This window comes from Pieris rapae, chromosome 8 (genome assembly GCF_905147795.1).
Source record: "Pieris rapae chromosome 8, ilPieRapa1.1, whole genome shotgun sequence".
Classification (NCBI taxonomy): Eukaryota; Metazoa; Arthropoda; class Insecta; order Lepidoptera; family Pieridae; genus Pieris; species Pieris rapae.
In genome coordinates, this window is record NC_059516.1 from 10,581,884 (window position 1) to 10,599,720 (window position 17,837).

A 17,837-nucleotide genomic window follows, 5' to 3' on the forward strand; every position below is an offset into this window, starting at 1 on the left:
AGCAGTGGTTTAGCTTTGCTTGCATTTTATTATGTTTAAATATAGTCTATAATTTATGATAATATTAAATAAGACCAAGAAAATGATTTAAAAAGTCAAAAGTTGTCTTATTTATGATAGACCTCAACTTACCTGTGGATTATATTTAAATCAACTGTTTAAGTTAAATGTTACTGTTTATTTAAAATACTCGATTCATATTATACATAGGATATAGGGAATAAAAGATAATTTATAAACAGACTTCGTGTATTTACAAACATGAATGTGTTTTACAAATTTAACAATAATTTATTCAATTTCTACTACAATAAAACTTAAACTAAATTAAAATTAATACTTTCACGGCAAGATGTTTTACATAAGTTATACCTTAATAATAACAAAATCGGTAGGACGGATTGCTGATAAAAGTAATTTTCCAAAACTTAATGACATAAGCGTAATTTGCAAAGAGCAAGGCTATGCGCAAAGGTTAATCTAGGGTGGTAACGTGGTTAATTCTAGTCATAAATATCCCTGTACAGCTACATTTTGGCAGAATACCTATAATCTCATACTGGCTTCATTATTTATGTACAATTACAACTATTTCTTACGAATAAACTGCACAACAGCTCACATAAGAACCACTTCACTCCACTACTGCAATAGTTCATACAGCGCCGCGATGTACGTCTGAGCCATTTGCAGGGTTTCATACTTGGACAATTGACGATCAGCTCCCAGTGACGGCAAGTGGCCTCGCAGTCTGTCGAAGGCTTTGTTGAGGTTCTGCATTCGCCGCCTCTCCCTGGCGTTAGCGGCAAGACGGCGACGTTTCAACACTGCAGCGCTGGTTGCACGCCCTCGCCGTTTCCCAGAGCCTTCGTCCAGGTCTTCTTCTTCCAGAATATCGTTTGGTAATCCTCTATATGCGATGTGGGTCGACTCGTGGTTGCCGTCCAGTGAAGACGTCGGCTCCAGACTGGAGCGTCCAGAGTCTGGTGATCTCGGCCAATTTAAGTAGCACTCCTCAGTGGAGTACTCCAACATAACATCAGACGAAAAGATGTCCTTTTCGGAGTACAAAAGTCGATGTCCGTAAGTATCGGTTGCCATTTTGACACAGGTGCACAGTTTGATGTCCCGAAGGGTTCTGCCGCTCCCGTTTACCTGTCAACCCTTATATATTTTCCCGGTATGTCGGAACGAGCGAGGTGAGGCCTGCGGTGTGCGTTAGAAAGGGACGAACGACGAGATCGAGAGGGTAATTTGAGGGCAATCATCATTAATTATTTTATTCTTGGGGCAGTGCGTGTGCCGATACTATTGTTTGACGCTCGACTCTCCGTGTCAACCTATTTTTGCCTTTTGTAATAGTACAGTTACTATTGATAAAAATTGGCACATCTTATATAATACCAATCTGTTATTATAAATTGTCAAAAGTTAATGTTATTGTAAGTTCAGTATAGGTAAAACTGGTCAATGGAGATTGAATATCGTAGCTGAAATGTCTAATAATGATGTAATGTTTTACGTAGTCGTCTCTGAAGCTTTAATACAACGAACAGCGCGAATATTAGAAGGTCATTTCTGGGGTAGAAGCTAATGATAGATTGCGTTTTAATAGTATCCTAATTAAAGATGCAATGTATTGTAATCAAATAATTATTTTTTGTGGCAAATATAATCTTTTATTAGTTATTGTAACAGTTAAATTTAAAGTACATATTTAAAATTTTCTTAACCTACATAGTTAACATTTAAATTAATAAAAAGAAAATTAAATCAAATTTCAAAAGTTAGGTCTCTGTCGGTCCTCGCTGTTGATCATTATTCGTTGAGCAAAGAAAACACCAGCTCTGGTGGCCAGAGGTGGTGAAAACACCAGCACCAGTACTATCTACCAGGCGCCAACTTAAGTCTATAATTAGCACTTTAACCCCACGGCCCAAAAGACAAGGATTTTATCCAAGGGAATCGAAGTCGGAAGAGAGACTATAATATTTACGAATTAGTATGAACCAACACTTAATATATTAATACATCAGATTCAGCGTTTAATTAATTTTAAAAAAAATATTAAAATGAAATGTATTAATTAAATGAGATAAGCTGAATGAAATGTTCACGTGAACCAGTCACCATTTGACACCGGAGGGAATCGAACCCGATATAGTTTTCAGTTGAGTCGCGAGGTGGGTGAAACTCAACACGAGAGAGTAGGTGGCCTGAGATTTACAAAGATCTTTAATTATGCATACAATTTTTAATTAATATAATTAGTACGTTTTAATTGATATTAAAAAATAGTTTTACGTATATAAAATGTAAACGTATACGTAAATATATATATATATATATATATGTGTGGATAAATAAAGCCTTATTTATCATTTCAAATGTTTTAATAGATATGGTATGTAAATTTAAAAAAATCTTTTTTTATAATTTTCATTTATTAATTAAAGTTCACCCCGGATATAAAACGCATTTAGTACTGTATAAGTTACAGTTATTATTGAACTTTTAATTCAAGATAAAAATATAATTCTGTAGTTACTAAAATAAGCCATGTTTTTAAGTTAATAAATATGCCCCATTTTAATCCACCACGTATTTCAAAAAGCTCCAAACACTTGCTCTCTCCATACTTATATAGCTTCGTGTGGCTTTTCTACCCCCGGTGGTCCGGTTGATTTTCAGAATCTCACAGTTTTGCAAAATTACATATTAAAGAAAGAATATTTATCGACTAATTAGTATTTTAGACGTTTCATCACGCTGATCTCTACGCCATAGAACTATGGATGGAGAATATTAATAGTTCATATCTATGAATGAATGCAGAGTTTTATGTATAATACCACCCGTATCACCTCAGTGTTCGTCGTTTTAGATCTGGAGCTTTATAATAGGTAGCTTTTGCCGTGCACCAATACTGTGGAACCAGATGCCCATTGAAGTATTTCTGAACCACTTCCACTTAGGGTCCTTCAAGAAAGACTGTACCAATTTTTAAATTCGCCAGTAACGTAGTACCAAGCCTTCTGGTAATGTGAGTGTCCATGGGCGGTATCACGTAACCTTCTTCCCGTTTTTCCTCCGTTATATATAAAGAAATCTCTTATAAAACTAAGTAGCAAATACTACCACTTTTACTTGCACATAATCGGTAATTAGTAACTAATCTATACGTGTTGATCGTAGAAGAGATTTCAATCTCTAATATACATTGCGTTCTGGCCTGGAACTCTGAAGTTCCAATAGCAACTCACAACTTTAATATCCGGCGGTAAAACAACTTATCATCTCAACTCAAGACGTTTGAAATTCAACTGTCAGGGCAATATCAATTAGATAACTATTTAATCTAATTGATTTGCCCTTACAGTACACAGTGCCTGACGACTAATTTTAATTTTAAAAAAATACTCATTGAAATGATATTATCTTTTGGTATGTTGAAACGTTTCACGAAAAATTTAGGAAATCATAAGGATGAGAAATATAAAATATAAATGTTATCTGAAGAATTAGTATTATATTTACTTAATTTTAAGCCGCAAAATTTGAAAAATTATTACTGACAGAGATTTAATTGATTAGATTAAAAATCATTGAACTAGTTTATATTGAAACTAAAAACGATGACCTAGACCTACCGTAACATTCGTATTAGATTACGTAAGCTTTGAAGTATCAAGGTCACTTTCGATTATGAACTGGTTCAAAATTAAGAAGACGATAGATTTTTGCAAATACTATCTAATCTCAATCCATATAATCTTATAAAAACTACAACGTATAAACGTATTTATTTCATTGCTAACAAGAGCAGTGTTAAGCAAGAGACTGTAGCGTAAAGACAATAAAGTTTTTTCAAAATATATTTATATTTGAAGTCCATAAAAATCGTAGTTATTTGTGGTAGTTACTCGGTTCTTATTTCTTGTAGATACTAGAATGTTCTGTATAAACTATATAAGAAATAGCAGCATAAACAATAACAGCTCAGGTAATGTTTTATCGTATGTCAAATATGTCACAACTATGTCTAAATATTAAGAACGGGTTGATTCAGGTCAAAACCGTGGTTTTTTGCATCATTTTCCGCGTCATTAAGCCGCCAACACGGCTCAGATTTCGCGGTAAAAAAACGTCCACACAGTCTAAAAGTGCCCACTTGCCACGGTGGCTTTGTGGGAAACAGAATAAGCACATCGTTTGTGATCACCATGATTTTGATTTAGTGAATTATGTAAAGATGTTCCGTAAGACAATTATGTAAGATTACTTATCTTACAGCTACACTTATCCATAATATAAAATAAAATAGACAATATACAAAGCCAAAACAGATTTGTTTAGCTTTGTATTTTGTCTAAGACAGCTTAAGAAGTTAAACAAAATTTACGAAACAAATGACAAACTAAATGAATAAAGTACCTAGCATCAATTAATAATCAATATCAAATTATAAAGACAACTGAAATTAAACATTCAACAAATGGCAAAATTTTATTTTAAAGAAAAAAATATACTTATTATTAATACTGCTAAATAAAATCAAATACTTCGCACTATTTCCTCACACCCTCTTTGGTAAGGTGGAAAATGTCAACATTGCTAAGAAAGAAAGAAATTGTCATCAGTTTTGCAGCTGAGTTGAAACCACCAACCTTGCAGGTAAGGTATAAAGGAGTATTTTGGTCATACACTAGAATATCGACATATTATTACCCATTATTCAAGTAATTGAAATCAATAATTTACGTTACTGTTCTAGTTAATATGTTGGAGATATTAAAAACATTTTCAGTGCAGTGTCAATACATACCTATATAACTATTGATATTCAGACAAACCACGCCTAATGTAACGGGATGCCGTAGTAAGTCAAGCATGATAATCCCAACAAAAACTCGTGGAAGGGGTCGTTTGTAACTGTATACAGTTAGCGAAGGGTTAACCGTTATGCTGATCACTTGTTCCGGGTTACTTCCGAAAAAATATCGTAATTTATTGGATACCCTTTATTGAAAAGTCAATCATAGATTCATTAGTTAGAAAATGTCATTGTATATGCATGTTAATATATTCGCCTCGTGAAAACAAAAAGCAATCGAGCGTAGAAAATAACATAATTTTTAAGTTAAAAAAATAAGTATTTAACAAAACGGAATGTAAAGAAATCAGACAAATCCACTAAAACATAAAATTTCTTAATAAAATTATGGAAACAATAGCCTAATTCTAATTATTGATAATTTGGTTTGATTATGCTATCAGACAAAAATTATCATAATTTGGAAATTCATCTTACATGGCCACACAGAATTGCGGATGTTACAGGAATACATAAAACTTTCCCCTATTTTGATTAAGCCTTAATAGGGCGATCCAAATTTACTTTTAAATGATTGCAATACCGGTCAGTTGAAATAGAATACAAGTAGCAATAAAACACCAAAACTTAGTCTGTGTTAATTGCATTATTATTCAAACATAAAAAAAAACATTACCATGTTAAAATTCTATTGTATACGTATATTATGTTTGGTACAATTTGAAAAAATCTATAAACCTATCATTTTTGAACATTTTTGAACCAACAATATCAGCTATTAAAAAGTCCGTCAATATAACTTTGATAAAATTACAGAGCGGCGCTCGGAAGCTGTTAAAATTGACACATTTAATGACCATAGACTTCTTGGGAGGTTGCACATATTGTCTATGGATAGCAGATAAACGGTTCCGGTAGGTTTAGATAATATTATGACATTATGATTTCCGGAGAATGCAATATTGAGGCGACAGAATACGTGTAATTTTCTTCTTTATGATTGATTTTAAACGTAATTTGGTTTAGCGTTGGAATGAAACATCTATATGTTTGGTTCCTGGGTTAACCACTCGTGTACAAATCGAAACGAATGAATGCAATTTAACTTACTGGAGAGACTGCCTCTGTCTGGCTATACTGTATAAAATTACTAAAATCACTCTGTATAATATGTAGATTATAAGGTTATTAGTTATATAATAATAAGATATATTTCATTTTTCTTTTATAGGCAAGTAAGGCAGTAAATAAGACACAAAAAGACGCTTTCAAGATAAGAGTATGTTTTGTTCGTTGTGTAGTAACTATTGAATTCGGTAGTCGATCATGTCGACCAACCTATGGGTAAAATAAAATACCTAAACTTTTTAAAGTGGCTTGTATTATAAAATTATTTTTGTGCGTGTAGACTTTGTTTTGTTAAGCTAGGCAGGTGTAAATTATACCCTCAAGCTAAAATCATCACTTTCGTTTTCTTTGATTCAAATCGATTTAATATCATTATAATATTATTATAATCGGTTCGTGTGTTTAACTACTGTTGGTTATTGTTTTCTTTCTTCCGACTGCTTGGTCTTATATGTACATTTGAATAGATAAGTACTCAATTTCTTCATTAAAATCAGTCTAAAGAGAAAGATATTTACAACATTCTCCTACTACACCACATCTCGAATGCCTTAATCTTTTTTTCAGTTCGCTAAGCATCTCGAATTGTGGTTTGTTTGTAAAAAAAAACTTCGCGATTAAAAAGAGTGACAGAGAGTTTATTGCCAGTTCTTCTCTTCCGTTCTAACTACTTTGAGAACTGGCAGTAAGTAGAAGGATTTCATATATATTTTTATTTTTGAAGTTCACAAGTGTATATCAATAAATGATTTTGATTAGAATAAAACATAAGAAAAAACAGTTATTTGGAAGGTGTTTTCAAAAAGTTTATCAATGTACTTGTAACGTTTTACTAGAGCACCAAGCAGCGAGAATATTATTAAGATTATGCACAGTCTTTAATTTTAAAGCCCTTGAGCATTTTGCCTTCAACATTTTTCAATTATCATTTTAAAAGTATGTTTTCAATTAAACAATAGGTGCATTCTAATTTAAAGTGGATTTAATCACGCGATTCATCATAAAACATATTACCTGCATTATATTTTTTATCATGAAATTGTAATGTCGTTAGTTTAAGAATATCTTAAAATTTTCCGAACTGATTCTCATGTCAATACGGTTATTTTTTTACCTATCAGAAAGTCAAAAATGTATGCAGCCTTTTCAATGTTAATCTTAAGAGATATAAAGCGGTACCTCTCTGTGTATTTCTTGAAAATGTGTAGTACAATTAGTAACAGTTACCCAATTGAAAAAATTGCAGAATTCCTAACAAATTGCGCAAAACTGTCGACTATGTTGAGGGACCGTGACGAACAATAAACTGTCTATAGGAAACACGCGTAAAATACGTATGAGTTTACGCTAAATCTATATGTGTCCCTGTATTCTTGAGATATATTTTGGTTAACATTCTAAATATAATAAATTCATACATTCTAAATGTAATCGATTTATTTCGAACACAAAAATATTAATTAACTCATTTTTACAATATTCTTAACCATTAATAAACAGAAAATTAAAACAAATTCGGAAAGTTTGGTCTATGGGTCTATTGAAAGCAGCCCTGAGGCACCGGTACAATTAGGCACCAGATTGATGTAGTCATATATATAGTATAAAAGGGTCAAACCTGGAATTAAACTGCGGTTTCAAATGGTTTATAGATATTTATTATATTTTTGTATTGCAACTGAGTTGAAGGAGTTTAGTAATACAGTCCCGAGCTGGCAATTTGAGTTTGCATGGATGGTATCACTTAACATCGGGTGAGTCTTCTTTCGTTTGCCTGTTATAAAAAGTCAAATCAAATATCACGATTATATTATTCATTAAGATAAGTGTGCACTGAAGAGAGTACAAAAGAAAGGTTTCTGAATTTCATCTTCCAGACTAAAAAGAACTGGCAAGAAACTCTCCACCATTCCTTTTAATCGTCGAGTATTTTCACAAGCTTGTACGAAGCTACAACGGATCTACATATATTTTATCATCGACTGAATAATAAATTGTTTAATTTTTATATAACATCGTCCATCTTGCCCTAGCAGGAATCGTAAGAGCATTACAAATATTAAATAATATGTTATGAAATTACAAGAAGAGGCATTAAAATCTTTCTTGCAAATGCTACTGAATAGGAGTCCTCATTCTCTGACCTTTGAGACAAAAAGGATAATTTTGAAGTAAACGGTATCTTGCCCTTGTTACGACAGGGATGGATTCATAAATAAATCTGAAGTTGTGTGAATTCTTTTTAAAATGTCATTCACGAAATTGGACCAATTATTATTAATAGAAATTATAAACTATGATTTGGATTTTTTGTCATTTTAGGATGTTTTAAAAGTCTAATGAAGAGAACTTCCAAATTTCCGACTACATATTTGTTAGTTACAATTACTCTCTTGTAAACTTGTATACTAAACAGCCTATATAAGAAGAATAATGTCTACACTTAGGCTTTTGTGAATGAATAATGTAACAAACTTATAATTTAAGGATAAATTTAATAATAATGTATCTCGTGTACGAGCGGCGGGAGCGAAAAACAAAATTTTAAGCAAAAACAGTTAAAATAGCCCGTAATATGATGTTATATGTATTTGCGATAGTGCGGCTCTGTTTTCCATTCAATTTTATAATGAACAGAGCCTATTGAGTTACATCAACAATGATCACGCAACGGAATAAGGCTTTTGAGGTTAAGAACATTGTGTGTGTTTGTTTATTTCCTCCAAGGACGAAGGAAAGGATGTGGGCAAATTATATAAAATATATACCTCATTGACTAGATTATGGGTTATTATCCTAAATGTTTTATTTGTAATTGAATGCAGAAAACTGTTTTGTTTTTTAATATAAAATACCGTCACCTGAAAGTCGTGAATTGCGGTCTGTTTGTCTATTAAATTACTGGACACTAAACCAATAATTATGTCTTGCAAAAATAATATTTACATTTTTTTCAAAAGCTCACCGCGCTTATTACAAACAGATCCCAGAAAGCGCGAGTCACTGCGCAGGCGCCGGCCACCCTTACTAGCGCAAAATTGCAAAAAACGTCTTTGTCGCAAACCGCAAAACGTAACATACAAACTTAACAATGCCTTCAAAATAGCTATTGTAGTACATTTTAAACTCTATTTATTTACCATAGTGTTCATTTTATAAAAGCATTTTTCACTATGAAATCGTTTGTTTCTGTCGCAAAAAGTTGACAATTCATATACCTTTTGTGATATTTTGTTTTATTTCTTTAGAAATAAGGATTAAATTGGCACTATTAACAGCAATATAAGGTTTGTCAAAGCGGTGTATTAGCACACTTTGTTAAACAAATACTGATTTGTCAAAAAAAGTAATCACCATTGTATTCATCTTTCGTAAAATATTGGTTATTATAATCGATATTTTGTGCAAAAAGTGTGTGACAGCGTTCTGGTTAATTTCATTTGTGCTATACCGCTAAATAGCTGCTATTAGATGTGTATTTCCTTATATGTTGATAGTACCTGAACGATAGTTTTGTATTGCAATATGGTACAAAAATATGAGAGTGGTACAATCTAAATTTATATTCTGCCACATTTCATGCAAATTCATTCTACATCATTGCATTATTATTAACTGTCTTCATTGGCAGAGCTAGTAAAGTGATCACTCATCAGCCTTGTGTCTATCAGTTATTTAGTAGACCTGCGAATTTTCATATCGTGTTTTCTTTTTGTCTGGTTTTATTTAGCAATAAATTGGAAACCAGACGAGACTCACAGTTGGCCTTCTACGTACTGAAAGTCTTTAAGGGGTGATAGTGTACCGAAGTGTACTCCAAGAACTGAGTTTACCTATAGTTACTGGTTAGTATCTATGGGATATGTGCGACGGCGAAGGCCTTGGTTATTTACGATACCAAGGGCAAGAACCAGTCTTATTTTTTTATATAGAAGAGGGGGCAAACGGGCAGGAGGCTCACCTGATGTTAAGTGATACCGCCGCCCATGGACACTCGCAATGCCAGAGGGCTCGCAGTCTGTTGCACAGATCCCTGTTATCCAGGACGTTGTGCTGTCTGAATGCTGTCTCCGACACTATCGATATATTTTTATTTTATCTTCGCATATGTACTTTATTATATTCTATTTACACAATAATAACAACAATAATATTTGACATTATCGTATTGGCATGGTCTGTAAGGAAAATTTATATATTTCTGTAATAAATAAATAAATTTTCGTTCAGACCTCAGCGATGGAATTATTTGATTTTTTTGACTATGCCAGGTTGCTTATTGCTTAACTCCTACTCACTCGAATAAGGTGATTTAATTGGAACGGGTGCGATCGGGTGCAGGTTCGATTATATAGATTTAGATTTTTTTCGGCTCAATCTCATTTCGCTGTGTAAATATAATAAATTATATTTGTTTGTTCATCGTTTCGGCGCCGTTTTTTGTTATTGATTGTTAAAAATTATAAGGTTTACTGCGAATGGCTGTTTGCTTTTGTTGTTTTTGTGCAATGTTAAGTAAAATTTGAGATAATGATAGATTTCTCGTTAATGATAATGAGAGCATTTTGTACATATGTGTATATATGAATAAAAACAATCAGGGGCACTGCAGCGTTTTTTAGGTCTGATATATCTGTATCTGTTTCGTGACCAATCAATCTAATCAAGGCAAGGCAAGCAGGTCAGCCTCCTGCCTGACGTGCCTGACACACGTCGACTTTTGAGATCTAAGGCAAGCCGGTTTCCTGACGAGGTTTACCTTCAAATTCTATCTGTTTTGCTTTCGTTTAGCGAATATTAAATGCGCACTTAGAAAGAAAGTCCGTTGGAGTAAAGCTGAGGATTAAACCTATGACCTCAGGAATAAGAGTCGCATGATGAAGTCACCAGGCCAATACTGATCTTAATCGATATGGCTAATCTTATTTGAGTGTAAATTTTAAATTTTTCATAGAAGTTTTTGCTGTATTCAGAAGAAATATAAGTTAAATATCTATTAACTATGGTCTATGACAAACTAAGGCTTTTACATAGTTATATTGTAAATTTAAACCTGACTTTGCTAAATTATTAATGTATGTTTTGTAAAAATTCCAGTGGAATACATAAAAAGAACCGTAAAACAAAACCGCAACAATGCTCTGATTATAGCAATCGTTTTTCTATAATAGACCAATTGAAATAATTTTATAGATTCGGGAGTTTTACGAACAGACAATAAACCGTTTTATATAGTAAAAAACTGTGGCGCCGATATTATTGTTAATTGGTCAATGTTTTATAATATTGTTTTGTAATTAGTAAACTATTTCAAGTATCACTCAATCGCCCAACTTCGCGATTATATATAATATAGCAAGACTTTAATAGGCTTGACATATTACATTATTATTTGGCACTTTGCTGGCTGTGGTGGCTGATAAAATCTATCTGCTTGGGGATGAAAATGGAATCTCTTAGGAGTGTATGGCTTATCCAGTTCCAATTGCTTTGCTTAATCTGCTAGCTACTTGCAGTTTCTCGGCAGAGCTCCCAAAGTTGCTCGTAAGAGATCTTCACGGGCCAGCTGTTGTCGAGATGTATAGTACTCGGCGCACACCCGGGGATCGAATCAACGACCTCAGGGATGAGAGTCGCACGATGAAGACTTTAGACTATTTATTCGATAAAACAAGATACTTTAATGAATTCACAATATTAACATTATGACCCCTGAAATAAAGTGGTTATAATGATTAAAAAGAAGCAGTTAACGCTCAGACTTCTGTGAAAATAAAATCTTTATAATAGAAGTAATAAAAGCAAATTATGGTGTTACATCCAATAAGGCACAGGCTGGTTCATTAATTGGTTTGGCAAAAACTGAGAACGCGTTTTCATGTGTCAAAGATTACACAGGCGTTAATTTAAGAAGTACCTCGACGTCCGTCGTTTCCTGATGGAGTTTTTGCGCTCCACTACTATGTAGAACCAGCTGTCCTCTGAAGGTTTCCGTACCAATTCCACTTAGGATGAAGAAAAGAGCATACCAATTCTTAAAGGCCAACGCTCTTGCGAATCTTCATTGTGGCAATGTGAGTGCCCATGAGCGTCGGTATTTACATTAGATGAGCCTCCAGCCCGTTGTTTCCTTTATCTTATATATTTTTGCGTTTATTGTAACTTGGGTACCAGTTTTATACTTCACTTCTCTGTTCCTCTTGCTCTTCTTGTTCTTTATTTTATCTATTCTTCTCTTCCCTATCATTACTTAAAAGAAACGTTAATTACCTAGTTGATGTGCGAATAATCGGCATTAGCATAATAATTGGCATAGGAGAGAGAGCAGTTGTAGTTGCTTTCATCAGAGATGCAACCAATGCATAAGCTATACTGTATCTGTAATAATAGTCTATGGCCCAATCCAATCAGTGTTGATGATTTATTGCGGGGGTGATTCCGGCGGATGTTTGTTTAATCGATTACAGGTATTATGACTACCGCCTTAACAGTTCACAGCATCGGCGCCTTAAGTGCTGACGAACAAATTGACTTGATAATGTCTTGTTTGCTTTCGATACAGGTGTTTTATGGCTTCGGAGTATAGTCTTAGCAACATATTTCTAATGTCTGGATGTTCTAAATTATTTGTCTGCCAAATGGGGATTTAATGTGCTAGAATGTCTTCTATTACAAATGAGTTTATGATAGAGGACAAATCTTTGTTTTTAATTATTTTTTTTATTCTTTATTACTCAATATGTCATATGGAACATGGTGTAGTGGTTGCAGCTCCTTACAAACATTGCGTAAAAAAAAACTTGGCGATTAAAAAGAGTGGCGGAGAGTTTATCGCCAGTTCTTCTCTTCCGTTCTACGCCCTTGATTTGAGAACTGGCAGTAAATGTAAAATTAAATTTATTTAATATTTCTTTTTTTGACGTTCATAAGTGTACATTGTTACCTACATGAATAAATAAATTTTGAATTTGAATTTGAATATGATTTGTTTCATAGTTGACCAGTGTGTAATTAAGTAATTTTGAAAAGATACATCTGTATACAATTAAGTATGCCGTAATTGTACTTATTGTACGCAATTTAAAAGTAAACATGAAAGCAAGAACATGTGTGACAGACATTCTCACTAAGATAGACCAAATGAAATGAAGATGGACGACGGTAAAAGACTGTCAGCGCAAAAGATGGGAGGACGAACTCAAATTAACTAGCTAGCTACGACTGCTACAACTGGAGAAGAGTCGCTAAAGATAACGACTCTTCAAAACTCTTCTCTTAAAAGAGAAAAGTGGAAAGGGTTAGAGGAGGCCTTTGCCAAGAGGCACACCGTACTACGAGATATACTGAAAATATATTAAAGATTTCACATAGTTTCGGAATATAATGGCTATATTAGTATTAATTTAAAAGTAAGATACCTTCGTAACAAAATGTTCAATTATAACGTAAAATAAACTACAAATTTACTATTACTTCTCTAGATGTGAGAAGAACGTGCAAGAATCGTACTAAAACTAGGTTTGATTGACTACTGTCTTTCATTTGCATTTATGCACTTACGTATTCTTTGCCTTACTGTATATTTTTAATGAATATGCGAACCATCATGTTTGTGTAGATTTCACAATATCTCTATGGCGGCTTAAAAATAACATGTGAAACAGTTGTTTGTTCTGGCACTTTAATATTTTTCAACTTCTGCCATATGGAGTATAAAATAATTAAATACCCATAAGATATGTTTCGCATAAATACATAGCAATGGGCAAAGGGTGGTCACGGTGTCTGGTCGTGCCTTATGGGAACTGAAGAAGCATCAAGGGCAGGTTCCCACGATACAGCCAATTACATGTTTGACTTTTGACCGAATGAACCCACCCTTCAAGTGTAGCTAATAATTACACATTTAATACAATAATCTCTTTCTCTGCCCAATACCATTTTGTAGACATACCAGTGGATAAGGAAGTAAAATAATTTCCATGAAGAATCTTAAGAAAATACCCGAATAAAAAAAAAGTGGCCATCTACTTTCGAGCCTATTTCTACTTATTTTTCATTGATAAAACAATTACGTTATCAAACCGTTTTTATCACTTTTTCCCTTATAGCTGTAATTGTAACATTATTTTTAATAACTGCCAGGAACATCAAGAACATATCGGGACAATTAGAATTAGGGTCCTTCAAGAAAAGAACCGGCAACGCGTGAGCCCCATGGCATTGAAAGTTGTTCATGGGAGGTATCACTTAACATCAGATGAGCCTCCGTTTGTCTCCTGTTCTATAAAAGAAGTTCAGCGTTAAGACACCTAACAATCCATGTATTTTATTTCTGATGACATCGTTCACGCTGAGTGGCCACCATTAAAATACCAACGGTAAAGCACGCTGGCGCGGTACAACTGCACGCAATTACAATTTTGATACTTATCGCTTGACTTATAGGTGGGGGATGATACTTCTATGACTACACAAGCTGTTGCTATTAAACTACAAAGAATTTTTATCCAAGTGTTTAAATTATAATGTATTCAACGCAATAATATCTTAGTTACATGCGATTTCTGATAGAAATTAAATTTTCCAACAGTATTTTAAATGTTTACTTAAAAACATTATTGTATATTTATTTCAATAAAAAAATTGATCGCAAAATATGTTGCTAAGCACAACTCGAAGATGACTGAGTAAATTGGATTTTTTACACATTGAACCATCCCTTGAACCCTGAGAAATTTGTTTATTATATATTATAGTAAATAATAAACACATTCCTCAATCTATATATAGTATATTATAATTTAGTATTTAAAAAAAGTACGAGAGAATCTTAAAAATTGCTTAAACCGTCTTTATGGGGTAGCCTAGCAAAATGTTCCATACCTATTTAAATCAAGTAAGTAAATCATCGAAGTTGGCAGGGGCAGCAAATACGAGATACTATCATTATTTTTAGTACGTTTTAATAGAAAACACAGACAAAGAAACTGATTATTCAAAAATAATACATAAACACTGATGTTAAAGTAGTCATTGATCTTTGTGAGCTTCCTAGTTCTATCCTCGTTTTAGATATCACACATAATACATAATCTTAAAATTATTGCAAATTTTAAATCAATTCTGATTATAGTTACATATGTAGGTCACCGCAGCATTAAAACTACTCAGATTGTTGACTCCAAAAGACTGATTATAACGATTATAGATTGTGGGAAATGGAAAAACTTTATTGGCGAATATCCGGAACAAAAACTAGCACCTCCGGAACCGAACCGACGACATATGGCCGAACCGTTGGCACACGATACGCCACCTGATTACTGCACGTGCTCTACCGTTTTTGTAATTTTTTTGCTACTAATCATAACGTAGACACACAGCATAAATTATATATACCGAGTGGTATGTGTGTGTATTGTTAAAGTCAGGAGATCCAAAGATCGCGATTAGGAGGATTGTGGAGAGCAGTGAAGTGGACACCGTTCCCTCGCCTAGACAGGCATTTGGCCATTGTGAGTTAAGTGCTGGCTAATTAAGCCTAGCCAAGGTCTGGATAGACCAGAAGCTAGGAAGTTACCTAGGCACTTCGCAGGCTTCACAGAGCGTCACACATTCCAGGACTACCCTGGTGACTAATTCCTCTGCGCTGAAGCAGCCTCTGCACAAGGAACTGTCTGCCACGGAAGAACAAAGAGGTGTTTATTAAGAAGACAGTGACCCGTAATTGTCCGTAAATGTTAAGATGCATCAGTAGCATCGGAGCCCCTAAACAAATGTACATGTGATCGAGATGGTTCTCATCAAAAATTAGGTTCTGCATTTAGGTCATGTAGAGACACCAGAGAGCCGGATGGACCACTCAGCGGTTAGTTGAGGATCAGATGTTTTAAGTTGGATTAAGATGGATGAACTATACTTCACAGTCATGTGCTCTTCTGTTAGCTGCGCCACAAATCTTAAACACTTATTGAATACAAAATTATTAATTCAATTTAATTTATATTATACACGATGAATTTTCTTTCTCAAGTCCTAAAAATTCAATTGAGCCTTACCGTTCTTCTATACTACATATATTTATATATACCAGATGCTAACTGATGACTGTAAGCTAATTAGGAGGCTTCGGGTGCGACCCTTACATTGAAACCCTCCTAATGTCAAGGTCAAAAGTATTGCACTGGATTAAGTGGGGTGAATGTGTATCCATTACGAAAATAAAATATAAGTTTATGAGTGTTTAAGGCCAGACAAATAAATGATACTTTGTTTTACTTGTGTTTATTGAGTGTCAGTATTTATTCCTCTAACTGTTGGGCACTGCAAGTCATACTAACATAAATATACTCCAGCGACAAACAAGATCTTAAGAGCAATTGCAAAAGTTTGCGGTTTAGGAATACCTTGAAATAAGAACAATCAAAGAGGTTCAGAGACTGGCAGCTAAATACAAAGAGCAGTTAATCTGTCACTGGATGTGTATGTGAGACGACTAACACGTCATCATATACTTGAGCTAGAAGACCGGCAGTGGCTTTCGGCAGTAGACGAGAAGATGCTTCAAATGGGAAGCCACTTCACATGACACCACAGAACAGATTCTCAAAGTATTGCTTATTAGGAGTCATTAGGATTAATGTAGGAAATCTTAGACCTAAATTTGAATTAATTTTTGATTGCGAAATTTATTAAAAAAAGGTTTTCTCTAAAATTTCCATAATATCTATTAAAGTGTTGAAGATGTTAAACAGTCGTCAAGAGTGCAACTACGCCACGCAAAGGTACCGCTCACATATACCTGGGTCGGCGTTTTCTAGTTTTTTCTTAATTTCACGTTAGTTTTTTACGTTGATAGCTTACCGCTATTATTTTGTCATAAACCGTTTACGAAATTACTTGGGATAGGTTTACCGATTGCGTTTAAAATATATAATATTTTGAATTTAGAAATTTCTTCTGTTCATTTGTAACCTTAGTTTAAGTTAGTAAATCAGAAAGGTATAATTCTTATAGATTAAGACAAAATATATTTTATATATTGCTTTAAATAAGTGTTTACGTCTATTTATAGCCATAATAATAACATTTTACAGTGGAATGTAATGATGCCTCACGAAATTGACCAAGAAACGGTTACCTGCTAATAAAGGTGTAATTTCTCTGATTTTTACTCGTTAAAGTTATTTATTTTGAATCTACAGATATCCTAAAACTGTTTTTTTTCTAAAATGATTTAATTATACTTATCCGACTTTACATTTCACGGTTTCTGAACTGTTGTGGGAGTATTGAGAGCAGTGTGTCAGGCACTGGAGGCTGATCACCTACTTGCCTATTAGATTTAAAAATGATCATGAAACAGATTCAGGAATCTGAGGCCAAGACGAGGATTTTTTGCGGGAGTATTGAGGGTCTAATTCCCTTGAAGCATGTTTTTGAGTAAAATAACAATAATATTTAAAATTAATATTAATACGCATACTTTGTGAAATATTTTATAAAAAATATGTGAGATGGAACAAACACCTATTTAAATAAACAACAAATCAACAATGTTCAAGTTGTTTTATAAATGTAATAAACCCATTATTGTAGTCATGTCATGTTTCTGTGAAAATACTATGTAATAAATATCTAAGTGTATAAAAGGATTAGTTTTTTTCCAATGTATCAAAAGTTTCCTACCTGCATTTGTTGAAGTGTAATAAAAATATATAATTTTTTATATTAAATTTAAAATAATTAAAGTATTTGTTGGAATATGAAATTTCATAATATAGAAGAGAAACAGGTTTTAGTGAGGTTTTTTTAAATCTCTTATAAGAGAAAATATATATTAAAAAAAACCACCGACCAACAGTAAAAATGC

General features: G+C 33.4%; 1 protein-coding gene across 1 annotated transcript; it reads right to left on the minus strand.

Annotated features, from left to right (window-relative positions):
- Positions 1-322: 322 nt before the first annotated feature.
- On the minus strand, positions 323-1,128 carry LOC110992070 (protein atonal-like). The gene has a single exon (XM_022257736.2). The coding sequence runs from the start codon at positions 1,099-1,101 to the stop codon at positions 643-645; it is 459 nt and encodes a 152-aa protein (XP_022113428.1). The 5' UTR covers positions 1,102-1,128; the 3' UTR covers positions 323-642.
- Between the last annotated feature and the right edge of the window lie 16,709 nt (positions 1,129-17,837).

What these genes read in the sequence shown, in the direction of transcription:
- LOC110992070 (XM_022257736.2), bottom strand. Translation starts at nt 1,101, where the DNA reads ATGGCAACCGATACTTACGGACATCGACTTTTGTACTCCGAAAAGGAC.